This window comes from Mustela lutreola, chromosome 5, assembly GCF_030435805.1.
Source record: "Mustela lutreola isolate mMusLut2 chromosome 5, mMusLut2.pri, whole genome shotgun sequence".
Classification (NCBI taxonomy): domain Eukaryota; kingdom Metazoa; phylum Chordata; class Mammalia; order Carnivora; family Mustelidae; genus Mustela; species Mustela lutreola.
Window position 1 is genome coordinate 62,448,829 of NC_081294.1, and position 27,106 is coordinate 62,475,934.

The following is a 27,106-nucleotide window of genomic DNA, read 5'->3' on the forward strand; positions in this document are numbered from 1 at the left end:
TTGGTTCTGAGAGAAACAAAAGGGCCCCACATATTTTAAGCTAGGAGGCTGGTTAAGCAAATTACACTGTATATGAACAACATAATTTTTTACTGCAGCCAATAAAAGGAGCGTCTTTGGGTGCCTGGGTGGCTCAGTGGGTTAAGCCTCTGCCTTCGGCTCAGGTCATGGTCTCAGGGTCCTGGGATCGAGCCCCACATCTGGCTCTCTGCTCAGCGGGGGAGCCTGCTTCCCGGTCTCTCTCTCTGCCTGCCTCTCTGCCTACTTGCGATCTCTCCCTCTCTCTCTCTGTCAAATAAATACATAAAATCTTAAAAAAAAAAAAAAAAGAAAAGGAGCATCTTTATGTTGTGCCAAAATACCGACTATTATGGAAAGATGGTGATCTGAGCACTTATTATATGCCAGGCACTGTTCTATGTGCTTTGTGTAAATAACCAATCTGATTCTCCTCACAGATGAAGACCTAGATACTATTATTATCCCTGTTGTATTCTTGAGGAAAAGAAGGCACAGAGTGTCTAAGTAAGCCGCCCTAGGCAACAGAGCTTTAAGGGGCAGACCTGGGATTTGAACTCAGGAATGCTGGGTTCACACCCTCAAAAACCTTCACGATGTACTGTTAGGGGAAGGGACATGCCTGGGCTTTTTTTTTTTTTCCTTAAAAAATTTAAAGACGGGCGCCTGGGTGGCTCAGTGGGTTAAGCCTCTGCCCAGGTCATGATCTCAGGGTCCTGGGATCGAGGCCCGCATCGGGCTCTCTGCTTGGTGGGGAGCCTGCTTTCTCCTCTATCTCTCTGCCTGCCTCTCTGCCTCCTTGTGATTTCTCTCTGTCAAATAAATAAATAAAATCTTAAAAAAAAAATTTAAAGACAAAAGTCATGCCTAGAAAAATCATTGGAAGGGAAAAATGATGTTGCCTGGCTCTCTCTGGGGGGCATCATGGGTAATTTTCACCTCTCTAGCATTTTCTAAATTTGCTGCAATAAAATGTATTAATTTTATAGTAAGGAATACTTTTAAAAACACAGATTTTGGTTCTTGGAAAAGTTTTAGTTTCACAGCAAAATTGAATAGAAGGTATTGAGCATTCCCAAAGATCCCCTGCTCCTTTACCATATATAGCCTCCCCTATCAAGATGTAGCACGAGAGTAACAGTTGTTACTAATGAGGAACTGACACCGACATATCCCGATCACCCACCCAAAGTCCATAGGTTATATTAGGGTTCACTTTGGTGGTGTACATTCTGTGGGTTTGGACAAATGTATGATGACATATCTCCAGCATTATAGTATCACACAGAATTGTTTCACTGCCCTAAAAATCCTTTGCCCTCCACTTAATCATCCCCCTCTTAAAACGATCCCCACTGATCTTTTTAATGTCTCCATAGTTTTGCTTTTTCCAGAATGTCACAGAGTTGGAATCATAGTGGGTAGCCTTTTATGACTGGCTTCTTTTGCTTAGTAATATGCATTTAAGGTTCTCTGTGTCTTTTTATGGCTTGGTAGCTTGTTTCTTTTTAGGGATGAATAATATTCCATTGTCTGGATATATCACCGTTTACTCATCCTTCACCTGCTGAAGGACATCTTGATTGCTTTCAAGTTTTAGCAGTTAGGAAGAAAGCTGCTATAAAATATGTGTGCATTTTTTAAAAAAGATTTTATTTATGTGTTTGACAGAGATCACAAGTAGGCAGAGAGGCAGGCAGAGAGAGAGGAGGAAGCAGGCTCCCACTGAGCAGAGAACCTAATGCGGGGCTTGATCCCAGGATCCTGTGATCACGACCTGAGCTGAAGGCAGAAGCTTAACCCACTGAGCCAACCAGGCGCCCCCCAATGTGTGCACTTTTTTATGTGGACGTAAATTTTCCACTTCTTTGGGTGGATATCAAGGGCACAATTGCTAGTATGAGTATGCTTAGTTTCGTAAGAAACTGCCACACTGTTCCAAAGTGGCTGTACCATTCTGCATTCCCACCAGCTGTGAATGAGACTTCCTGTTGTTCCCTACTGTCACCAACACTTGGCACTGTCAGGGCTTTGGATGTTGGTGCTTTCATTTTTTAAGAAAGAGTGAAGTCCTTGCCAGGTGCTCCTTGACCACAACAGGGCCCCTTTGAGGATTCTGTGCTCTATTGGGTGGTAGGTGCTGGTTGCCAGGGCTGACTGGCTCATGATAGCCCTTCTCTGCGAACAGTTGCAATGTCCAGGGTGGGCCCTGAGTTCCCTCTGGCCCAGCTGATTGATCCGGGGAGAGAAATGGGACCTACTTGGCCCGTCATCTGCTCTCCCAGGTACCTGAGCACAGATGGAGATTCCACAGGCTGTGGTCTCGGGGGCTGAGTGGTTCTCTAACAATGCCATCTAAAGAGCAGGGTTGTGCTGGGAACTGTTCCTCCAGGCGGGGTTTCAGGCTGCACTGGGTCTGTACCTCCTGGACCTCATTAGATCCTCCCTCTTGGATCTGACTAACTGCTCTAAGATCTGTTCAATGGCCTACTCATTTGGGCTTGTTTAACCAGAGCCAGCTTCTATAATCTGCTCCCATAGAACCTTAAGCCAGTATCATTTCATTTCTTGTAACTGCAGCTAAATGATAAAAGATAGCACAGAAATTAAAAACCCTTAAAATGCAGCTGTAATTATGAAACATATACCATCTGTAGTTTTAACTTGAAAAACCCTATTAAAACACATGATCAAGATATATTTTGTGTTGGGGCACCTGAGTGGCTCAGTGGGTTAAGCCTCTGCCTTCGGCTCAGGTCAGGATCTCAGGGTCCTGGGATCCACCCCCGCATAGGGCTCTCTCTGCTCCGCGGGAAGCCTGCTTCCCCCTCTCTCTCTGCCTGTCTCTCTGCCTACTTGTGATCTCTCTCTCTCTCTGTCAAATAAATAAACAAAATCTTAAAAAGAAACATTTTGTGTTAATAGAGCAGTTGCCAGAATAAAAAAGATCTTGGGACCTGGGTGGCTCAGGTACTTTACTTAACTCAGATACTTACTTAACTAAGTATCTGACTCTGGATTTTGCCTCAGGTTACAATCTCAGGGTTGTGAGATGGAGCCCTGCGTCACACTGTGCTTGGCAGGAGTCTGCCTGAGGTTCTCTCCCTCTCCCTCTGCCTCTCCCCCAGCCCTACTCATGTGCACTCTCCCTCTCTCAAATAAATAAATAAATCTTTAAAAAAAGAAAAGATATTGAGACACTGTGGCAAAATGTCATCATTAAAAATCTCTATCTTATAGATCTAATAATACAAAATGGCATATTAACAAAGTTATTCACTGTGGCATCATTTGCAAGACAAGAAAGCTGGAAACCACCTAACTATTCATCAATGAGTAAATGGTAATAAATAAATGGTACACCCATGCAGTGAGACTGTGTGTAGTTATAATACAAAGAATAAGGTATTTAGGTACTGATATGGAACAAACTCCAAAAATTATTAGTAAAAAAAGGAACAGCGAGTCTAAAATCTGCCACATAGGTTAAGAGGGAAAAATCCTATATATTCGCTTGTTTAAGCGTCAGGCATCTCTGCAAGGATGAAGTTTGTCACTGGATATTCTTTTGTCCTTTGTGAAAATTTCCTAAATATTTAAAAAATAATTGGATACAACGTGCAGACAGAAGAGGCATAAAACCCATATGTGCAGTTTTACTTGGAATAGAAAACAACACCCATGTAATTGCCACCCGGGTCAAGAAATATCACATTGTTGGAAAAACCTACAATCGGTCCAAACGTCTCCCCTTTCTCTGGAGCTAACACAGTTCAACTCCGTTTCACTGCTCCTGCTGGGTAAGTCCCTGTTGTCCGGTATTGTGATTCTCGCCCTTCTTTTTCTTAAGCCCACGTCTTACCGTCAGTGTTTGCTTTTATTTGCCCACCTCTTTACACCTTTGTTTTTCACTTGTCTTCTATCTCCAACCCCACATGAGCTTATTGTGATTTTTAAATGAATTAATAAATATTTTAAAAAATGATCACTCTTAATTTCGAATATGATACATATCAATAAATATAACCAAACCAAACTAAAACTTTCTGGGGACTTCAATAATTTTTAAGACGTGTAAAATGCGCCTGGGACCAAAATATTTGAGAACCACCGGTCTAGTGGATTTTTACTGCTTCACCAGTCACTCTTTTTTTTTTTTTAAAGATTTTATTTATTTATTTGACAGAGAGAGATCATAAGTAGGCAGAGAGGCAGGCAGAGAGAGAGAGAGAGAGAGAGAGGGAAGCAGGCTCCCTGCCAAGCAGAGAGCCTGATGCGGGACTCGATCCCAGGACCCTGAGATCACGACCTGAGCCGAAGGCAGCGGCTTAACCCACTGAGCCACCCAGGCGCCCTACCAGTCACTCTTTGATTTACTTTCTCTGCAATGAAGTGGGCTCACCCTGCCAGGTCTTCATCTACTTGTGGCCTTGGGTGTAAATGGAACAACACTTCCAACACCTTCCTCAGCTTTCAGAAAGCTGGCAACAACTTCTCCTCCTCCTCTTCCTCCTCCCTCCCCTCCCCTTCCTCTCCCCTTTCCCCCTCCCCCACTTCCTCCTCCTCCTCCTTCTTCTTTACTTTTGGGACTTACTTTTCTTACAGATTTTATTTATTTACTTGAAAGAGAGAGACACACACACACAGAGCAAAAGTGGGGAGGAAGGGCAGAGGGAGAGAGAACAGACCTCCCTGCTGAGGACCCTGGGATCCTGACCTGAGCTAAAGGCAGACGTTTAACAGACTGAACAACCCAGGCACCCTGGGACTTAATTTTTTAATTGTGATAAAATATACGTGACTTATAATTTAACATTTTAACTATTTTTACGTGTATACTTTAGTGGCATCAAGTACATCCACATTGCTATGCAACCATCACTATTATCCATCCCCAGAACTTTTTCATCTTTCCAAATTTGAAACTCTGTATCCATTAAACACTAACTCCCCTTTCCTCCTCCCCCAGCCCTTTGGCATCCATCGTTCTACCTTCTGCCTCTCTAAATCCGACTACTGTAGATACTCATATGAGTGGAACCATACAGTATCTTTCCTTTTGTGTCTGGCTTATTTGACTTAGCATAATGTCATCAAGTTTCATTCATGTTGTAGCATGTGTCAACATTTTCTTCCTTTTTAAGGCTCAGTAATATTTCATTGTAGGTACAGATCACATTTTGTTCATTCATTCATCAGTGAACACTGGGGTTGCTTCTCTTTGCTATTGTGAACAATGCTGCTATGAACACTGGTATACAAATAGCTGTTTGAATGACTCCTTTTACTTATTTTGAGCATAAATCCTGATGCAGGGTTATGCATCAAATGGATATTCCATGTTTCCATTTTCAAAGAATTGTCATACTGTTTTCCATAAGTGCTGTGCCATCTTACCTTGCCATATTTTTCCACATCCTTGCCAACATTTGCTGTTTTCTTTTCTTTTTTTTTTTAAGATTTTATTTATTTGAGAGAGTGCACAAGAAGGGCAGAGGGAGAGAGAAACAGACCTCCCCTGCGCAGGGAGCTCAATGCAGGGCTCGATCCCAGGACCCTGGAATCATGACTTGATTCCAGGCAGACGCTTAACCGACTGAGCCACCCAGGTGCCCCAACACTTGTTATTTTCTGTTCTTTTCATAGTAGTCACTTTCATGGGTGTGACATCATTGTGATTTTGATTTGCATTTCCCTAATGATTAATTATATTGAGCATCTTTTCATGTGCTTATTGGCCATTTGTATGTCTTCTTTGGAAGAATGTCTGTTCTAGTCTCTGAGCATTTTTGAATTGAAATTCTACATCTTTTGTGGAATTTATTGTTTCATTTTATAATTGAATAGCCTTATAGAGTTGCACGGTGCTGACAGACTACACCTGGATGCTGCTTCGATGCCAGAGACCTTGACTGTGTGGCTGTGGTTTCCTGGTACACATTTACAAGAATTTCTCTAAATGCTGTTTAAATGAGGACTACTTTTTTTTTTATATATAAGATTTTATTTTTAAGTAATTTCTACACCCAGTGTAGGGCTTGAACTCACAACCCTGTGGTTAAGAATCACATTCCACCTACAGAGCCAGCCAAGTGCCCCAAATGAGTCCTACTTTTTAAAGTTAGTTCATTTGTCATTATTTTTATTTTCTGAGGACATATGAAAGTGGTTTGGATAATGAGTACTTAATGAAGAGGACCTGATACAGTGTTGTGGGGTATTTTTGTTTGTTTGAACTAGTTTTCTGAAACAGAGATAACTCTCCCTTTCTGAAAAAGACTTTGTTCTTTTATCCGTTTTTATGAAGAGATTTATTGAGCCCTTCCTTTTATACCAAGAACTTTCCTTATACAGAATCAGCTGTTTAATCCTTACGAACCCCCAACAGGTTCTTTTTTCCTCTTTTTTAAATTAAATTTTTTTCCATTTTAAAAAATTTAAATTCAATTAACTAACATATAATGTATTGGTTTCAGAGGTAGATATCAGTGACTCATCAGTCTTATATAATACCCAGTGCTCATTACATCACAAGCCCTCCTCAATGTCCATCACCCAGTTAACCCGTCCCCCTTCCCTTCAGCAACCTTCAGGTTTGTTTCTTATGATTAAGAGCTTCTTATGATTTGTCTTCCTCTCTCATTCTGTCTTGTTTTATTTTTTCCTCTCTTCCCCTAGGATCCTCTCTCTTATTTCTTAAATTCCACATATGAGCAAGATCATATAACTGTCTTTCTCTGATCGACTTGTTTTGCTTAACATAATACCCTCTAGTTCCAACCACATCATTGCAAATGGCAAGATTGCATTTCTTGATGGCTGAGTAATATTACATATATATATATATATTCTATTGTATATATATATACCATATCCTCTTCATCCATTCATCTGTCCATGGGGACTGTCGATGGACATCTGGGCTCTTTCCATAGTTTGGCTATTGTGGACATTGCTGCTATAAACATTAGAGTGCAGGTGCCCCTAAGGCTTTCTTTTAGACACTCCCAAGGCTGGGCATCTCCTGACTCCAGGAGAATTAAGGCTGAAGCCCTTAGAATTAAGACTCCTGTCCCCCAATATTCTTCAGGTTTCACTACAGACCATGAGCAGTGTTGCCGGAACATTGGGATCAGCCTGGTTTCTGAGGCCTCATCCTGGAAATGGGGCTGAATCCAAATCTCTAGGGGGGAAGGCGGTAGGGGGGCTGGGCGTCTCAGCATGAAGGTCAAGTTTAGGAAACTGAGAATGAATGTAAAAGCATTTAGCGCTCAATATGTAATCCACGTTATGCGAGGAACTGTTCCAGACACTGAGAATTCCAAACCCCCTACCCTCATGGAACTTCGCTGTAACAATGGAAACCATGAGTCAATGCACCGCCATTTCTGGGAAGGATAATGCTGCGGTTTCTCTGTCTGGCTTTGATCTCTAGCTCATAGTTTCCAGGCCTCTTGGTGAAAGGGCCTCTTGCACATACTGCCATCTCTCTCCCTACTTACATTTTGAAACTTTGATTTTGTTCTGATGCTCATTGTAGTGGACTTAGAATATAGAGAAATCAGAGTTTGTATCTTACATTGTATATAAATTTGAATCATATGCTTTTGAGGTGAACAACACCAAAAATAATCATCTCCCTTTAAGTGCAAAACTGGATACATGAACTGTACTTTCCACTTAATCCTGTTGCGAACCAGGCTTGAATTATTTGAGATCCTGAGGAAGCCTTCCTGTTATAAAATTTGAGATTACCGCTGGCCAAGCACATATTAGTGCATTCCCTTCCCTTCCCACTTCCCCCCACAGCCTGCCCTGGTTTGTTGCAATGGAGGGGGAGGGTTGTAGCCTATAAGCTGAGTGACTCCTGATTCACTGCACCTCTGTCTCCGCAGTTGAAATAGTATCTGGATGCATTTCACAGAATTGTCTGGAAGCCTGAATGGGCATATGACTCTAAAGGGCTCAGTGCACAGCAGACTAAATAACATTTGACAGCTGGAAAACAGTGATCATTAGATAATACAAAATAATATATGTAATAGCATGTAATATAAAATAATAAGTTTATACTATTTTTTCCATACTTGAGATCTTCCTAGAAGCACAGTTTACATCTTTCTTCCTTTCTTCCTTCTTTCCTTCCTTTCTTTTTTTTTCTTTCTCTCTTTCTTTCTTTCCTTCTTTCAATAGTTATTTTGTTTGTCAGAGAGATAAAGAGCACAAGCGGGGGGATTGGCAGGCAGAGGAAAAAGCAAACTCCTTGATGAGCAGGGAGCCCGATGAAGGACTTGATCTCAGGACCCTAGGATCAGGACCTAAGCCAAAGGCAAATGCTTTACCAACTGAGCCACCCAGGCATCCCTCATCTTGCTTTCTTTCACTTGGAAATATGTCTTGGGCAGGGCCCCCTAATTCTAAAGTTAAGTCCTGAAATTCAGGACACCGTGATTGATTTTGAGGGTACACTTTAAAATTGTCAAATATTTTTAAAAAATTGTCAAATATAGTATTCTATATACATACATATACAAAGGAATATTATAATTTGCAAAATTTAATTGGCCATTTAATATTTATGTGGTTCACTGTAAGTCTTTTCTTAATTGAAAAGTTAAATAATAATACAATGAAAATAAAGAGCATATATATGTATAGTTTAAAGCATAATAAAATGAACTTATGAGTACCCATTTCCCAGACCAAGAATACTCCCCCATTTACATTCCTTTCTCTCCCCCAGAGGCAACCACTATCTGAATTTTTTTTTTAATGGTGCATTGTTTAGCTTTTTTTTAAATTTAATTAATTAATTAATTAATTTTTAATTTTTTATTTTTTATAAACATATATTTTTATCCCCAGGGAATAAAGGCTGTGAATCACCAGGTTTACACACTTCATAGCACTCACCAAAGCACATACCCTCCCCAATGTCCATAATCCCACCCCCTTCGCCCAACCCCCCTCCCCCCAGCAACCCTCAGTTTGTTTTGTGAGATTAAGAGTCACTTATGGTTTGTCTCCCTCCCAATTCCATCTTGTTTCATTGATTCTTCTTCTACCCACTTAAGCCCCCATGTTGCATCACCACTTCCTCATATAACCACTATCTGAATTTTGAGTTAAATCATTCACTTGCTTTTCTTTTTTTTTTTTTTTTTCTAAAGATTTTATCCACCCATTTGACAGAGAGAAATCACAAGTAGATGGAGAGGCAGGCAGAGAGAGAGGGAAGCAGGCTCTCCGCTGAGCAGAGAGCCCGATGCGGGACTCGATCCCAGGACTCTGAGATCACGACCCGAGCCGAAGGCAGCGGCTCAACCCACTGAGCCACCCAGGCGCCCGCTTTTCTTTTTTTTAAGATTTATTTCTTTAGGGGCACTCAGTCATTAAGTGTCTGCCTTCAGCTCAGATCATGATCCTGGGGTCCTGGGATTGAGCCGTTGGGCTCCTTGCTCAATGGGAGGCCTGCTTCTCCCTCTCACACTCTCCTGTTTGTGTTCCCTCTCTCCCCATCTCTCTCTCTCTGTCAAGTACATAAATAAAATCTTTTTTTAAAATATTTATTTATTTATTTGAGAGAGAGAGATAGCTAGCACATATGCGTGCAAGTGAGGGGGAAGGGCAGATGGAGAGAATTTTAAGCAGAGGTCCTACTGAGGGTGGACCCTGCTGGGGCGAGCTCTATCCCCCAACCCATGAGATCACAACTTGAACCGGAACCAAGAATCAGAGGCCCAACCTACTGAGCTTCGCAGGTGCCCCACACCTACTTTTCTTTATAGTTTTGACGGCTAGGTACACAGCTTAGCTAATACATCATTTGTTTTGCTTCTTTTCACCATTATGCAAATGGAATATCATTGTCTATATTCTTCAGTGACTTGCTTCTTTTACTCACCTTTGAGCTTTGATTCATCTTTGAGATTGATTCATTTTGGCAAGTGTGCTACTTTCATTTTCACTCTTGTGTAATATTCTACTGTGTCAGTTTCCTACATTTTATTTATCCTTCCAACTGTTGATAAGCATTTGGGTTGTTTATAGTCTCTACTGTTACACACAAGGCTATTTTGAACTTAATTACATAATTATATATGTCTCCGGTGCACATATGTGAGACTATCCCTTGATATGTGACTAGAAATAGAATTACTAGATTTAGGACAGGATCATATTCAACTTTATTAAATTGTGCCAAACTGTCTTCTAAAGGTTTTCTACTTGGTCACACCTCTTCCAGAGGAATAATTCCCATTGGTTCTTACTCTCCCAATTTCTAGTACTCATGGCTAATTTTTGCCAGTCTAGTGAATGAATTATATAGAACCTCATCATGACTTTTTGTTTTTCTTATTAATGAACAGATCAGTTGTATTTATATATTTTGAGGCCATTTGTACAAACTTCTCCATGAAATTCTTGTCCATTTCTTTTACCCAGCCTTCCTTTTTGGATAATTTGTCTTCATTCATTTATCTATCACATTTTATTAAGCATCTCTGAGTGCCAGGCTCTCTTCTATATGCTTGGGATACATCACTGAACAAAACAGTACATTAAAAGGTGACAAGAGTTAAAGGGAAAAAAAAGGTAGGGACTGCCAGGAGTATGTGTATAGGGGTGTAATTTTAAATAGAGTAGTCTGGGTCAGCCTCATGAGAAGGACATTTGAGTAAAGACTTAAAACAGATGAGGTGGGACACCTGCGTGGCTTCATGGGTTAAGCCTCTGCTTTGGCTCAGATCAGGGCCCTGGAATCAAGTACCGTATTGGGTTCCTTGCTCAGTCGGGAGCCCGTTTCTCTCTCCGCCTGCCACTCCCCCAACTGGTGTGCTTTCTCACTCTCTCTCTGACAAATAAATAAATAAAATCTTAAAAACAGACAAACACATGAGGCATTAACCAGGAAAATATCTGGGAGAATGTCATTCCAAGCAAAGAGAATAGCCAGTGTAAGGGTCTGGGGCAGAAGTATGTGCCAGATTTGTGTGACAAACAGCAGGGAAGCCAGAGAGGCCTAGAGTACAGTGTTGAGGAAGAATTTTAGGATTTCATTATATATTCTGCCTACTCATGTTTTGTTGGCTACATGCTTGTAAATATCTAATGTAGACAATCTTTTTCTTTAATTTTATGCTTTGGGGTATATAAGTAACATTTTCCTGCGATAAGTTCATAAAGTATTTTCCTACATTGTCTTCTAAATGTTATATAGGTTTGTTTTGCACATTAACTCTGATTTAGTATTTGTGAATGATGTGAGGAAAAGGCCTAATTTCAATTTGTTCTTTGTCTCATGAAGCACTGTTTTATAGAAAAGTCCACCCTTTCCTCACTATTCTTCAAAAACAACTGTGTTATGGATCGTGTATGTACACATCTGATTCTAGGGGCCCTGTTCTGTTCCATTAGTTTATTTGTCTACCCTTGTGCCAATACCACACTGGGTTAACCACCATAGCTTTAGAAGCCCTGTTACAGGGAAAGATCCTCCCCACCTTGTTTTCCTTATGGAAGACTATCTTGGCTTTTTTTTTTACGGTTCCATTTGAGTTTTCTAATCAGCTTGTTAAGCAACACCAAACACATTTGCACTATGAGCATTTTGATTAAGATTACGCTGAATCCATATAATACTTTGGGACCTTTAAAACCATTCTTTCTTTTTTTTTTTTTTTTAAGACTTTTAAAAATTTATTTGTCGGAGAGATAGAGAGGGAGAGTGAGCACAAGAGAAGGGAGCAGCAGGCAGAGGGAGAAGCAGGCTCCCTGCTAAGCAAGGAGCCCAATGCCGGGCTCCATCCCAGGACCCTGGGATCATGATCTGAGCCAAAGGCAGTCACTTAACCGACTGAGCCACCCAGGTGTCCCTAAACTGTCATTTCTTTATTTACATGTTTTAAACTTCAAATCTTTCCAAGTGGCTCTTGAGATGCTTAGCTGGGTAGCTAGGAAATTTGGATCATGGAAATAAGTCAAGTAACTACCAGTGAGAAGTACCGGGATTACTGAGCATGATATTTGCCTAGAGTCGGAGAAAAGGGGAAAGTCTTCTTTTTCATTTGTCAGGAGAGAGCTAAACCAAGGTCATCAGCAAGATATGTTTCCTATTGTTGCAACTGCACAAGGAATTTTAAAGGGCCACAGGAGAAAAATAATGAATGATAATTATTGCATTCATTAAAAATGAGAACTCTTTTTTATATAGCAGCTTTTAAGAAAGACCTTCCCAAAAAAGTTGAGGACAGAAGAAAGTTTTGGGGTGCGGTGGAGCTAATGGAGGTCAATGCAGCATTTGAGATGTCTGTAAGCTGGAGTTTGGGTGGGGTGGGGGTGATTGAGGGTGTACTGGAAAGAACAGGGTTTGGCCTTAGAACTCAGTTCTAAGCTATTGGACAGGGCAACTATTCCTAGCTATTGGGACAGGGAAACTCACAAAACCATTTATTTATTTATTTATTTATTTATTTTAAGATTTTATTTATTTCTTTGACAGACAGAGATCACAAGTAGGCAGAGAGGCAGGCAGAGAGAGAGGAAGGGGAGCAGGCTCTCCGCTGAGTGGAGAGCCCGATGCGGGGCTTGATCCCAGGACCCCGGGATCATGAACTGAGCTGAAGGCAGAGACTTAACCCACTAAGCCACCCAGGTGCCCCTCACAAAACCTTTTAAAGCCTCACTTTCCTCACCTGTAAAATGGAGCCCATGAGGATCAATTAATTATGGGGCTTTGAAGGCCTCACACAGACTAAGGGCTGGCACACTTTAAACCCCTACTGAGGCTGGTTTCCCCTGACTCCCCCTCCTGTGGAACCTCAATGTGGAGCTTAGAGGCCAGACAGAACAGATGGACTGTTTCTGAATAGTCCCCCCAAATTTCTCTTCCCTCCTATTGCCATACTGGCAGGCACTGGGGTGTATAACCCACAGGGATGGCTCTATTGTCTGCACCAACACAGGTGTGTTCCAGAGTACCTCTCCTAACTCTATCCCCTTGGTTTTACCCCTTTCTGCCCTCTTCCCTGCTCCCAGTGTCCCCAGGACTGCCTGGCTTGTGCTAACAGCAAATACACAGAGACCCTGAGATGGAAGAACAGGGCCTAGAGAGTGGAAATCTGACTCCAGTTTCTCCCAGGCCCTCAAGAGCAGAGCCTGAAAGTTCTGGGGCCTCTGTGAGTTGCGGTTCTGCAACTTGCCAGATGATGAGAATCACCTGGTTTTAAATGCAGTTTTCTAGGCCTGCGTCCCTGGGAGTCCAATTCAAGGGAGACAGGGCAGGCAGGGAGCTGGGTTTGTCCCAGCCTCCAGCAGTGTGTGTCTTCCGACAAGCAGGAGAACTGCTGAGAATGGTTCAAGGCCAGGGCTGTGCAGGCCTCATCTGATTCAAGCACAGGCTCCCCCAGTCCACACTGCCAGAGCAGCCTCAGATAGGCACCGTCCTTAATTTCTTTGGGTTTCAATTCCCTCCTTGGGAAACAACGGAATGAGATTTGCAGGTTTAGCACTTAGCCCTAGGCCTGGCACAAAGCAAACCCGAACAGATGTTAGGTAGTGATCTGTGTTATCCTGTGCAGCTGTGGGTTGGAGCAAGGCAGGGAACCTGTGGCTCTGGGTGACCATCCTGTGACCAGTGCTCATTTTCCACTCTGTTCTGTAGTCAGTTCTCCTGAGATGCAGCAGAGTGGGGTGAGGGGGACAGAGTGCTTCCCTGAAATCCCAGCTGCTATACCTCCCCCACTGTGAGATCTTGGGTGGGTCACATCACTCTGTATCTGTTTCCTCTTCTGCCCGAAGTAAAAAATAGTTGTACCTATCTCATAGGCTGGCATCATTATGCCTGGCACTTAAAAGCCTTCAAAGAATCGTTAGCTAGTGTTATTACTGTACTCTTTAATCAATTGACAAACACTTTTTGGTGCTTACTCTTCCAACTGGGGCTGGGATGGTGCTGGATACTCAGGCTTCAGAGCCTCCCTAGGTTTTTAACCAAGTGTAACGAGCAAGTAGGCAAGACCTGTGGACTGCACTTCCCACACAAGGGCGTGGGCCCCAGTCTCAGAGGAGGGGAGGGGCTCGGCTCTGGAAGGGCATGCTTTCCAAGGAGCAGGGCTAGGTTCCTGGTTGTTGTCAAGTTCATGGATCCGCTGAGAGAAGTAAGGGTTCTGTGTGTTCTTTTAAACACAGGTATTGAGGGATGCATGGGTGGCTTAGTGGGTTACTGACTGCCTTCCCTTAGGTCATGATGGTGGTGGGGGGGTGCCGTTCTGGGATTAAAGTCCGCAGTGGGCTCGCTGCTCAACAGGGCGCCTGCTTCTCTCTCTGCCTGTTGCTCCCCCTGCCTGTACTCTGGAGCGCGCTCTCTCTCTCTCTCTCTCTGGTAAATAAATAAATAAATAAATAAATATCTTAAAAAAGGATAAACACAGGTACTGAGATACAAAACATGGCTTTGATTTAAGGGATAACTATACAAAATAAGATGGGAGCTATTCTGATTTGGCAAAAGCTTTATCTAATGGCTGGGAATAACGCATGGAGGTGAGAGGACTTCCGGGCCAGAGCGGGGCCTGACGAGGTGTCCTGCCTTCTCTTTCTCGGGACAGGGGACTGGTTGGGGGACGCCCAGCCAGGTCTCTCCTCCGCAGCCTGCGTAGGGCGGCGCGGCGCTGCAGGCACCTCTCCACTCCAGCCCGGGAAGCCAGCTTCTTTTTCTACTTAATATCATGGTGTATCTCTCATTGTTTTCTAACCGCAGCGTCCTTGTTTGATTTTTTAAAAAATAAATATAACTAGTACTCTATGTGCTCTTCCTGGCGTTTCGGGAATGTGGGGCTAGCCTACCTCACTCCAATCTCTGCGCGCTTTGATACCTCCAAAAGCGACCCGAACTTGCCATCTATTTCTTACTTTTCTGTCCAGTTTGAATTATCTCACTGCGTTTACGTAGTAATTGAAAAACAAACACAACCGATTTAACTTGGGGAGGGATCGCTGTGTAAACGCGGGCGTTGTTCGTTTAGGATACTTCTGACGCTGTGGAACCCGGGCCCCCGGATCCGACACCCTCCGCCAGGAGAGAGCAGTCCGCGTGCCTTGCGGCTTCCCAAAGCTCCACGCACCAGTTTGCCCCCAAATGAGCCTGAATATGAAGGCTGACATCCTCACCCTGCTGGTGAGAGAATGGGGTACCCTCCGTTCCATTGCCAGAAGCAGGGTCCCGCTGCCACTTTGGGAGAGAAACCAACGCAATGTGGCAGGCTCTCATTTCTTCAACAGGTCACCCATTCTGCTCTTGGGGTTGATGGGGACTGATAGGGTTCCCAGCTTCACGCTAGGGGAATGTATGACCTTGGCCTTTACCATAACCTCCGGTCCTCAGTTTCCTGGTTTGCAAATGAAGATAGATTAGAGAACTCCTGTAAAGCATTTAGCCTGGAGGCGGGCAGTTGGTGAGTCCCCTGCCAGCCAGCCATTGTTATCCATTTGTGAGAGACTTTGGGGGTCACTCAGCTGGTCCCTGAAGGGACACGACATAGAGAGTCATCACAGAAAAATCCTGGTGCGGGGAGGGGGGCCGTCACCAGGCTGGCTCAGTCAGTAGAGCATGTGAATCTTGATTTCAGTCTGTGAGTTCAAGCCCCACGCTGGGGAGAGAGTTTACTTAAAATAAATAAACAATTAATTAATTAGAAAAAGAGAAATCCTCATGGTATAATGTTAAGTGAAAGAAATATTTTCTCTAAAGTTAATGTCGATGTGCATAAGATGGAAAAGGCAAAGGGATGTGCAGGACCCCAGAGGTCGTGGGCTAATAGACTATTCTGATGAACATCGGTAATGTGGGTGAACTCCAGATAGAAGGATGTTTGTGGGTGTGTGAGTAAGGCCACCTGCAGGCCAGGGATGCATGGTAGGAGAGTGCCTTCTGGTCTCAGAGCTGGTCTGAAGGCCTGGTGGAGCTTCAGTGTGGCCCTCTGTGACATAGGACCAAGGCGTACATCAACAAGATAGATAGGGAGCACTGAGAGCGCTGGAGGTTTACCTGCTGGAGCCTTTAGGCTCCTAGCAGGGTCATAAGCCCAGAACATGCAATGCTGGGACTGAACTGAACACATCCTTCCCGGGGTGCTCACCAGCCAGCCGGGTTTGGAATTTACAGCAGAGGGAATAAATCCTGGGGCCCAGAGTCAAGCCCTGAGCTCAGCCCTTCCACCTCCTTCATTCAGCCAAGTGCATTAGCTCTGTGATGGTCCATTGCCTGGCATCCAGCTCAGCACCTTGCTGGGCTGTGGCAAGCAAGCGGTGGAACTTCCTGGCACCCTCTTCCACCAGGGGGTATGATAAGCCTGGGAGCAGCACTTACCCGATGACAAGATGGGCACTGGCAGAGCTGCATGGGCCCCGGCTGCAGGAGGGCTCCTGGTGGTACCAGGGCCTGGCTTGGCGACTCTTCCTGTTCATCAGGGTACTTTAAGTCGAGTTTGGTCTCTGAACACCACAAACAATGTTTTGGCTGCAACCAGCTCTAGGCCAAATAGGTTAAGGCCCGAAGGACCAGCCCAGCCCTTCCTGGGGAAAATCTCAGAAAAACCCATATTTCACAGGAACTCAGAGCTCCAAACTCCCTCCCTTCCTCTTTCATCCCTTTTAAAGTAGCGCTGTTAGTTCTTCTGAGCCCGGAGGCTGGGGATAGAAGAGTGGGAAGTCAGGTCCAAGCCCCTGTGTCCTGGTGGGACCTGGGCTCAGAGCAAGGTATTCTCGTTCTCCTCATTTTACAGACTGGGTTATGTAGTGAGCAAGTCTTACAGCAAGTGGGTTTTTAGCTTAATTTCCTCGAGCCTTTTTCTCATCTATAAAACCTGAACAGTAGCACTTGTTTGATCAAGACTATGGCAAAATTTGTTAAATGTGGAGAGGAGAGGACAGCCATCAGGTTTGGGTGGGAGTTTCCCTCACCATGTGAATTCTTGTGGCCAAGCCACAGCTGGAGGGGCAGTTGGCAAGACACCTCTCTGTGGAGCCCACCGGCTGGTGAGGCTGGGGCCACAGGACCCCAGGCCCTCTTCCCAGCTGGGCTGGGGATTTCAGCGAAGCTTGACAAGAGCTTTGGTTCTAGGTTTTTCCATCTGTAAAATGAAGTAAGATGTTCTTTTAAGCAGGATGAATTATGGTATGCTCTAATGGCAGCGGACGGAGGTCCCTTTGCTCTCCATGTAATGCCCAGCACTTCAGCTGTGCCTGACATGTGGCAGGGTTCAAGGAAGTAAGATTGGGGAGCTCTAGGCAAGTGCCCTCTGTCTGTGAAGTGAGATCTCTATTCTGCATTACTGGCTGTTTGCTTCAAGACAGATCATCAAACCTCTCCAGGCCTCAGTCTGCTAAACTTTAAAACAAGACCTCTTTTGGGGGAGTGACTGAAGGTTATGCGAGATAATGCCAGGAAGTATCTAACAAAGGACCCAGGACGAGTTTATTATCATCGAATTTGTTCAGTGAATGCCTGTACCTGCGACGCAAGACCAGCCAGGCAGTCGGGCTCTGCTTTCTAAAATGCAGTTTCTGAAGCGCCGCAAGCTGAAAGAGGACACATGTGGGATCAGTGCACTCTCTTTAATGAGAAGGGGATTCCCATTTCTTACAGCAACAGGTAAAAACATAAATACGGGTGGGTGGGCGGCGGCAAGGCAGCAAGGGCCCGGGCGCCGGGCCCAGGCTCGAAGAAGGGTGCACCCGGGCTCCCAGTCCCAACTGGCCCATGTTCAGCCGGTTGGGGGTGCCCGTGGGCGTTTGGAGGGAACTCGGGGGCCACGGCTAAGGCACCAGGCTGCGGGATCAATCGCCGGCAAGATCTGTAAACGCGGCCACAAACTCTCCCGCGCTTGGGGACAAAGGCGCCTGGAACCAAGAAAGCTCCGAGGCCCCTGCGGGAGTGAATGTGAAATCCAAGGGACGTAGAGACAAGTCAGGGGTCCTCCCTCCCCAGAGACTCAGTGTCCCTCTCTAGAGCTGGGATGGATCGGGGCGCCCCAGATTGGGCCCTTCCCTACCAGGCTCGGATACCGTGCAACGTGGACACTCCCGAGTTGCCCTGTGGAATCCCGGGGCTCTGCACCGCGTTCAAGTCCCCGACGCCAAAGTTCACGAAGTTGTTGTTGGTGGCGGCGGTAGCCGACTGCGCCGGGGGCGGAGCGGCTGGGTAAGCAGCGGCGCAGCTGTAGCCGGGGTTGCAGGCGGCGCTCCCGTAGCCCGGATAGGCGGGGTAGGCGTTATAGCCGTAGGCGTTGAGGCCTACACCGTACGCGGGCGCATAGGACGCCGAGTCCCCGAGGCAGGGCTTGCCGTCGCGCACAAGCACTGGCACGGCAATCCTGCGGGCCGGCGGCGGCGGCGGCGGGGGCAGCCCCACCAACTCCAGAGTCTGGTCCTGCCGCTGCCGCTTGCACTTGTAGCGCCGGTTCTGGAACCAAATCTTGACCTGCGTGGACGTGAGCTTCAGCACGCTGGCCAGCTGGTCGCGCTCGGGCGCCGACAGGTACCGCTGCTGCTTGAAGCGCCGCTCCAGCTCGTAGACCTGAGCCTGCGAGAAGAGCACGCGCGGCTTCCTCCGCCGTCGCGCCCGGGGTCGCTCTGCGCCGTCGGCCTCCGGCTTCTCCAGCTCCACCGCCTTCTGCAGTGAGCACAGCTCTGCGGGGAAACAGAGGGGCAGAGGGACGCTCGGTCAAGTCAGAGCGGCCAGATCCGCGGAGTGCCTGCCGGGTAACTAGCCCTAGTGGGTGCCACCCGGCGCTGCCTGGAGAGCCCAGCTGGGCTGCGACTCGCTCTGCCCAGTGCACTGGGCGCCACGAACAGCTCGGTTTCCGACTTACAGTCAGCATTTGTTGTTTACTATATTCCAAGCATGGCTCTAGGCAGTGGAGAACATAACACAAGAAAGGTCCGTTCCCTCGGGGAGTTCACGTTCTGGTGAGGGAGATGGACAGTGACTTAAGATTGCAGGCTGCAAAGAAAATAAAACCGGATGATGCCCGGGAGAATTAGATTAGAGCTAGAGTGGTTTGAGAATTTAAATGAAGGGAGACCGAGGCCTCACTCCAGGATCAGTCACACTGTCTCAAAATTATGGAACCTCAAAGACACAGAAGGAGAAGAGGTGTTGGCTTGCTGATCGAAGACTCCCGTGCCGCCACGAAGTTTGTCCAGCCCCCATGAAGCCGCGGGTGGGTAGGCAGCCTCGGATCCTGCCCTGCCCGCCTACTCGAGTGGGTTTCCAATTGGTAGCGGTCAATTGAATTGACCCGCCAGCAGCTGCCCCGGCCCTTCCCTCTGCTCCTAGACGAACATTTCTAGGCTAGAAAGATCCCTTCTCAGTGCACCACGGTCCTTTGCCCAGCTCACCCTGCCACCTCGGATTAGCGCGGACCCTGTGTTTGGACAAGTTCTTCCCAACGTGTCCCTTTCCGTGGCACCGCCGGCCTTTCCCCTCTCCCGACCCGGGGCTGGATTGTGCGGCGATCCCGCCAGCTTCCAAGGTCCTCTTCTTCATTGCCTCGCGCTTTGAGTCCCGCAGCACTTTCTAACTTCTTCCAGAAGAGAACCCCTCGACCCTGGTAGCATTGGGAAACGGTGCGGGGTGGGGGGAGGTAGGGGGCGGGTGGGGGGTGGATAAAGCTGCGAATCAGTTTCCCGAGAGACCGCAGTATCTAATTTTTAAATCAAGGCCTTTGTACCCAAAGATTCCGCTGCCCTGGCACAAAGGAGAAAAAGCCCCAGAAACCCGGGTTACAGGTAGGATATAGAAGGTCCTGGACTCTTCTCCAATTGTGAACAAAAGCCTATCTGGTGTGCAGCATTTTTACTCCTGTTTAGCTGTTTTTGGCAGATCCTGAAAAAGACCCTTAAATCCAAAAGAGATTTTTAAAAACCCCCAAACCCTGATATTGAGAATACTTCGTTCTCTGTTCTACTACAAACCGATTGCTAACTTCATTGAGCAAGGCTGCTGCTTCCTGCGCTTTGTTAGGCCAAAAAAAAAATTTATATTTCTTTTGTCTCTTGTTTCTGATCGTCTCAATCCAGCATTTCCTCTAAACCTCCGATTGGACGCGGGGCTCAGGGGCCCTGGCGACGACCTCGCTTCTCACACTCGGAGCCCCCTGAGTTCAGCCCTCTGCCCAGGCACTCACGTCTCCTCCACCCAGGCTAGAATTTCTCAGCGGCGGTTGGGGACACAAAGCGGCCCCAGGAGGGAGAAGGGGCTGATGTTTCCTCCTCACCTTTCTTATCAGCTCGAGGGTCCTTGGTGGGGTCAGGGTCGCCATAGGCACGCGGATAGAAAGCGGGGGCTCCTGGAAAGGCAGGAGCACACTTGGCGGGCGAGGGCGCGGGGCCCAGCTCGCCGCGCAGCTCTGGGAGGGCGGGCGCTGCGGCCTCCGGCCCCGCGTAGGCCTCGGGCTTGAAGGCGGCCAGCATGCAGGAGGCGGGCGCCAGCGTGGCCTCCAGGCGCGCGGAGAGCTCCCCAGCAGCCAGGCTGCGCTGCTGCTGCTCCAGGTTCAGGATGTCTTTGACCGAGAACGGCGTGGGCGTGAGCGCGGGGCTGGGGAACATGGTGGCAGCGCGCGTCTCACAGCGCCAGGTGGGCGGCAGAGAGCAGCGCTGCCCACGGCCTTTGGCAGCCTCTCTGCATGGTGCCCGTCGCCTGCTCGCGCACCCGCCTTCCAGCTCGGGTTGTGGCCAGGCGGCAGGTAGTGCGGAGCACAAGGGGCAGCAGAGGCGGGACCAGGCTAGAGGAGGGGGACTCAGCCTGCTATTGGGCCAGGGGCCCCGATGACAGGAGCGATGAGCAGTTTTGTGTCACCTAATATAGTCATAGGGCTCAAAAAAAAAAAAAAAAAAAATCCTGTTCAGCTTTTTAAAGGGGCCGCGAAGCATTTGGAAGACTCTCCCATTGCTCCTGCAGCCTGACATTTCTCCCTACTACTAGCCTGAAAACCCCACGAAAGCGCAGACATGCGAAAGGACCTGATTCTTCTCCAGATCTGGCTTCTGGGCTGGGCTGGGTGGATCTGGGATTTGAATAAATGTTCCTCAGCACCTAAAACAGAATGGGAGAATGAAGGACTGGTGGGGGTGCTGGGGGAGGGGAGTCGTTTCCAGGAGCCCTAAAGGCTTTTTTATGAAAGGAAGTTTGTATAAGGAAAGTAGTAAGGGGGAGAAGGTTTGCTTTGGGGTGATGACAGAAGGGGGAGATTCTGGACAATTTGGGGATTCTGTTTGGCTTGACTTACAGGGCCAGTCATGCCCCAGTAGACCCCTTTCCCTAGCAGCCCAGGCCCTGGGGGCAAGGTGAGTGGCTATGGGGTGGTGGGTAGCCACCTTCTATAGCAGTGTGAAAGTTATACACACACACACACACACACACACACACTCACCCCTCCAGGGGGCATCAGTTACTATCAATCTCCTCTTAACAAAATTACTTTCCCCTTAATAATGAGACAAATCCAGACTCCCAGCCGGTAAGCTCAGCTTCCTAGAAGAGAGCTGTCTTCTAGGGCATCCTAGCTTCCAGCCACCTAGTTTCTCCTTTTCTGGAATCCACCGTGCCTGCCTCTCACCTGCCCCTGCTCTTCTGCCTAGTAGCAAGGCCTCTAGGCCTCTGCGGGCCCCGGGACCCCAGGCGGGGCCCAGGTTTAGCTCTCAGGCAGGCAGGGCTCCCTGGAACCCAGCCTGGCCAGGATTTCTCAGAGGACTCTGGCTGGCTTCGAGAAGGGAACCCTGTGGCAGTGGCAGGTCCAGGCGCTCAGGGCAAGGGCAGGGCACACGGGGTGTTAGTTTTTAGCCCCAGGGTCAGTAGTAAAGTAGGGAATCTCCTATCAGACAAATCTGCCAGTATTTCTGGAGCACAAGCTACTGCGGCAGATCCTGCACCAGTCCACCTTACTCCTCTGGATCCCTTGGGAGTTCTGGTGAAAGCTCGGGCCATCCCCTGTCCCCCAGAACACCGGAGAGAGGCACTTTATTTTGTATAGTTTCAGGATCCAGGTAGGCAGAAAGGCCCCCAAGTTAAGCTCGCTGCCTTACTCTATCTCAGGGGTTGGTAAGACTTGTTAAGGGAAGAGAGTTGATTTTCATAAGCCACAACCCAGGTTTGTGCGGAAGGCGCAGCCGGGGTGTGGGGACTCACTAAGAATGGAGACTGGGAGGGCTCTGCTCTTAGTGGAGGTTGAGTTGGGGACTAGGGAAGACGGGCTTGAAATAGAAAAAGGTGCGAAGGGAATAGAAGAAAGGTGCGAAGGGGCAAAGGCAAGCCAAGACCACAGCTCAGAGCCTGAGAGACTCTGTAATTCGCTCTCAAAGAGCAGAGGAAACCCACAAAGCAGAGGGACAAGGTGGTGTCTGTCCTGAATACGGACCTTTGGGTGCTGAAGCCAGACAGCGAGGCATGGGACAGCATAGCTGGGAGGGGTGAGATGGGATAGGCACAGACCTAACACTAGGACACGTACAGACCCTCGTCAAACGCACACTTCCAGGACCCATGGCCTCCGGGATAGGGCAATGGAGAGTGGACCACCGCGCGGCTCTCCCAGAGGTTCCGAGCACTGGGACCTGACAGCCCGGAGCCAGGCGCCAGTACCAGGCCCGGGCCTTCGCGGCGGAATCTCGCTTTAAATTTTCCAGCTAGGGTCCACGCGCGGTTCTGGAATTGTTAGGTCTGCAAAGAGATGCCTTTTTCAAATGTGTGTGTTTGTGTGGCAGGGGTGGGGGTGGGCGGTGGGGCGGGGGTGGGGGTGGGGTGGAGTTCTCAAGCCCCAGGAACCCTCCTCATCCACCCACCTCCTAACCCTCCAACTCTGGTTCTCCCACCACGGACCTGCAGATCCGTAGCCTCTCTTTCACCCCTCCTCGCCACGCTTTTGGACGATGTTAGTTATTGCCCTCAACTAACGTAGCTTGGGGGCCTCGCTCGCCTTTGAAGATTTTGGGGGGGAGTGGGAAAGGATGCCTATCGTCCAGGCGGTGACGTCTGGCAAACGAGCCACATCCGATTCAATTAAATGTCTCATTCAACAGAGCTCTGAGCGAGGGTCCTGGGAGCGCTGTTAAGTGAATGGGCTGGTCCGGCGGCTTGCGATGACAGTTTGAAAGATTAGTGTGAGCTGAAGCCTGAAATATTACCGTTTAATGGGGGGGACAACGAGGCTGCATCCGGGATCCCTGTTCTTAGTTTTTTAATTATTATTATTATTACTATGTGTGTGTGTGTATGTTTAAGAGAGAGTTCTGGAGGAAGAAAAAAAAAATTTAAAAACCCTGGCATTTCCTCTGCAAAACAAGGCGGTTAAGATTTATCACCTATTTTGGGCTATGGTTCCCAGGGCTGACAGATAGACCTGCGGGTCAGGTGTCAGGAAAAGAGGAGGAAAGAAAACCTCCCTTTTCGGACGAAGTGATTTCTCCACTCTCTATACCCTAGTGAATCCGGTAATAATTTCCCTTGGCTCTAAGACAGGCCTTAGCCTTTGCCGGAAAGCGGAAATCCAGGCAAAATCTAAATTGGGGCGACCCACGCTGGTCTCCACAGAGACCTATGCAAGAGCGATTGCTAACTTTTATTCGTAGGTCGCACTTTCTGAGTAAAACTTTTTGTTTTCTTTAAATAGAAGTTGCAGTGGTTGGGGGTGGGGAGGTACGAAATTTGATTCTCTAGCCTCACTGGGGACACATCTTCCTTCCCAAGGGCGGCTGACCCAACCTGGCTGCCTCTCTAAGCCGCACTTTGGCCAAACTAGCAGGACAAACAAACAGCCTTCAGCCTAGAGAAGAGGAGAGAGAGAGAGAGAGAGAAAAGGAGGCAGAGAGGAGAGATCGAAAATCTATCCCTCTGTTTCCTTGCCTTTTAAAGAATTGGGGCTTTAAGATGAGCGGAATTCCAGATGACTTGAGCGCATTCTCCGCACATAAAATATTATTAATCGAAAAAGCGATCGGCACGGCCCGATCCCGCCCCCCCTTTCCTGCAATCAACAGGGCCCGCCACAAAAGGTATATATGATTAATTGAAAGATAAGCTGGAACTATCACCGGGAATGTCATTAATGCGCCGGGGAGACGTCCATTGGAGACAGGCGGCGTTATCCGCGGCTTTATCTTCAACAACGCCTCGCTCTCCGCCCGCGCTGGGGAAACAGATGGGGGTTTCTGTCTGGGACGCTCGCCCCATGTTTATATTTTGGGAAGAATCGCAACTCGTGGGAGTCCCCGGCCGGCCCCCTGATAAATGAACATTAGCACTTTTTCGGACTACTGTATCAACAAAGGGGCTGCGGCCCGGCAATAATTGGCGAGAAAGCAAACAGAGGGCGGAGAGCGCGCCTCTGCTCTTCGTCCGACTGATGGATGAGCAGCGGCGGCTGCGGGCCCGGCTCCCGGCTCTCAACCCGGCTCCCTGGTTTGGCCGCGAGGCCCCTCCGCCGCCCTGGCTTCCTTCCGGGCCCAGGATTGGGGGCGGGGGACGACTCTGAAGGCTACCGCTCTCGTCCTAGGCTCCTGAAAACTACAGGCGGCTTCCCAGGGCCCCGCAATTTTCCTGCCTCCGGACTCGCCTCATTCAGGTGGCTCAGCGGATATCAAAATTCTCCTTTGCCGCTGTTTCTAGAGCTCTAACCGAGTGAGCCACGCGCTCTCACCTATGTCCTCGCTGATCTACTTAACTCGAGTACTGGGCAGAGGAGAAAGAGGCTCAGAGCGGTGAGGTGACTTGCTCAAAGTCACACAGATGGAAAATGACAGTGTTAGAATTCGAACACAGAACTCACTACACAGTTGGTGAATGTTTTCTTTTCTTTCTTTCTTTTTAAAGATTTTATCCATTTATTTGACAGAGATCACAAGTAGGCAGAGAGGCAGGCAGAGAGAAGGGGGTGGGGCAAAGCAGGCTCCCCGCGGAGCAGAGAGCCCGATGTGGGGCTTGATCCCAGGACCCTGGGATCATGACCTGAGCCACCCAGGTGCCCCATGAATGTTTTCTTTTATTGCACGTCACTGCCTCCTAGAGCCGCACCAACTGGAAAGGAAGCAAGATACTACCCTCCCTGCCCCCACACTCCCCGCAATTAGAGGAGACGACCAGGCTGATGCAGGGTTCCCCAGAAACCTTCATCAAGTAGGAGGGACCTCCCACAATGAGATCCGTCGAGAGAGAGAAAAAGAAGGAGAAATTTAAGATTCTTCCTCCTCCACTTCTTTTGGTAACAGCTTCTTTGAGATTTAATAGATGTAAGTCACATACTATAAAATTTATCCCTTTAAAGTATACAATTCAAAGATTTTTAGTAAAACCACGAAGTTGTGCAACTATTGCTCAGTTAATTTTAGGACTTTTTTGTATCATTCTTTCAGGAGTGGCCATCAACCCCAGCCCTCTCCCCCATGTCTTACCTCCCCAGCTCTAGACAACCACAAATCAGTCTACTTTCTGGCTCTATAGATTTGCCTATTCTGGACATTTTATTCAAATGGAATTATATTTCCATTTCTTTCAGCATAATGTTTTCAAGGTTCACCCATGTTGTAGCATGTATCAGTACTTTGTTCCGTTTTATGGTGGAATAATATTCTATTGTATGGATATACCACAATTTGTTTCTACATTCAGCACTTGATGGACATTTGAGTTGTTTCCACTTTTTTTTTTTTTTTTTTTTGCTATTAAGAATATTATGAATAGCAAAACCTTAACCTAAAATCTGAAGCTTTAGAGGACTGAGGACTTTTCTGGCTCCTCCTCTGATAATTAACCCTATCATGAAGGCTGGCTTAGAAAGGCCCTGCAACTCTGCTGTTGCTGTCTTGAAATTCTTGGTGAGTTTTGAACAATAAGCACCACGTTTTCATTTTGCATAGGACCACACAAATTATGTAGCTGGTCCTGCTTTGGGGCAGTCTGAACAGAGTTCTGGAAATACTATCTTCATGTTCCACTGTTATCTGTCTTGCTTTTGCCCTAGGATCAGCCTCTTCTAGCTAGCCAGGACAGGCAGGAAGTCCCCCTGAAGTGGTTTAAGGGCTGTCTATTGAAAGTTGTTTGGCCATAGGAAGGGCCTGAGACCCACAGAAGGGGAAGCAGGGGACAGATTTACCTGGCTGGTGGATATTGTGTATGTATATGTATGAGGGTCTGTCTTTGTGGAGGGGGGAGAGCAGCGAGGGGAAAAGCTACCCCCCTAACCTCCAAGTGACTCCATAGCCTAGTCACTATTGGATGCATATTTCCTCCATATTTCTATATTTCTTCACCCACACTGATTGGGTGCCCACCATGCACCAGAAGCTGGGATTGCACAGCCCAAGTCACACAGACCCTCAAGGAGGCAGACTTGTACCAGAAAGAGTTCTAGACTATGCACTAGTACTGGGTTCTGGTCCTGCCTCTCACTGATTGGCTGACCCTGAGTTCATCCCTTTTCTCTTTCTGGTCCCCAGTTTCATGTTTTTCTTTTTGGAAGTATTAAGCAAGTTCCCTCCCCAGCTGTGCTATTCTGGGCAGCATCCCAGGATGTTAAGTGAACTCACCTGGGCAGTGGATCTAGCAAAGAGTCATATTGGTGGTTGTCTAAACTACAAAGTGAAACTGATTGAGATAGGAAATAAGGTCCTTGACAATTGTGATATTACAGTAAGGGGGGGTGTAGTACACATTTAAAATAAAGTGAAAGTAGTGTTAGAGAGAAGGAAATGGATTATTCTCACAATAAATACATTCAATTTGAGATAGGTTAAAATTTTAAACCTAAGAATTAAAACATAAAAGTACTATAGATGATTAAGATAATAACTTTGGAGGGTTTGCATATTAGGAAGGTGGATGAGGAGAAGTAAAGAACTAGAAACAATAGAAGACAAATTATATAAACCTGATGACATAAAAAGAAACGTGCACAACAAAAACAAGCAAACAAACAAACAAAAACAAAACATATATAGAATCAAAGAAAAAAATATACAGCTTAACTGCTGGAAATAATGACAACAAAAATTTTATTTCTACAATGTGGAAAGAGTTCCTGTAAATCAATAAAAA

General features: G+C 47.0%; 2 protein-coding genes across 2 annotated transcripts in view; one reads left to right on the plus strand and one right to left on the minus strand.

Annotated features, from left to right (window-relative positions):
• BNIP1 (BCL2 interacting protein 1) overlaps positions 1–27,106 on the plus strand; it is a 142,762-nt gene that overhangs the window by 39,873 nt on the left and 75,783 nt on the right. The gene's annotated exons all lie outside the window — the stretch shown is intronic.
• On the minus strand, positions 17,489–20,866 carry NKX2-5 (NK2 homeobox 5). Its single transcript, XM_059174325.1, has 2 exons — positions 20,298–20,866; positions 17,489–18,708 (listed from the first exon to the last, which is right to left on the minus strand). The coding sequence occupies exons 1-2, from the start codon at positions 20,626–20,628 to the stop codon at positions 18,068–18,070; spliced, it is 972 nt and encodes a 323-aa protein (XP_059030308.1). The 5' UTR covers positions 20,629–20,866; the 3' UTR covers positions 17,489–18,067.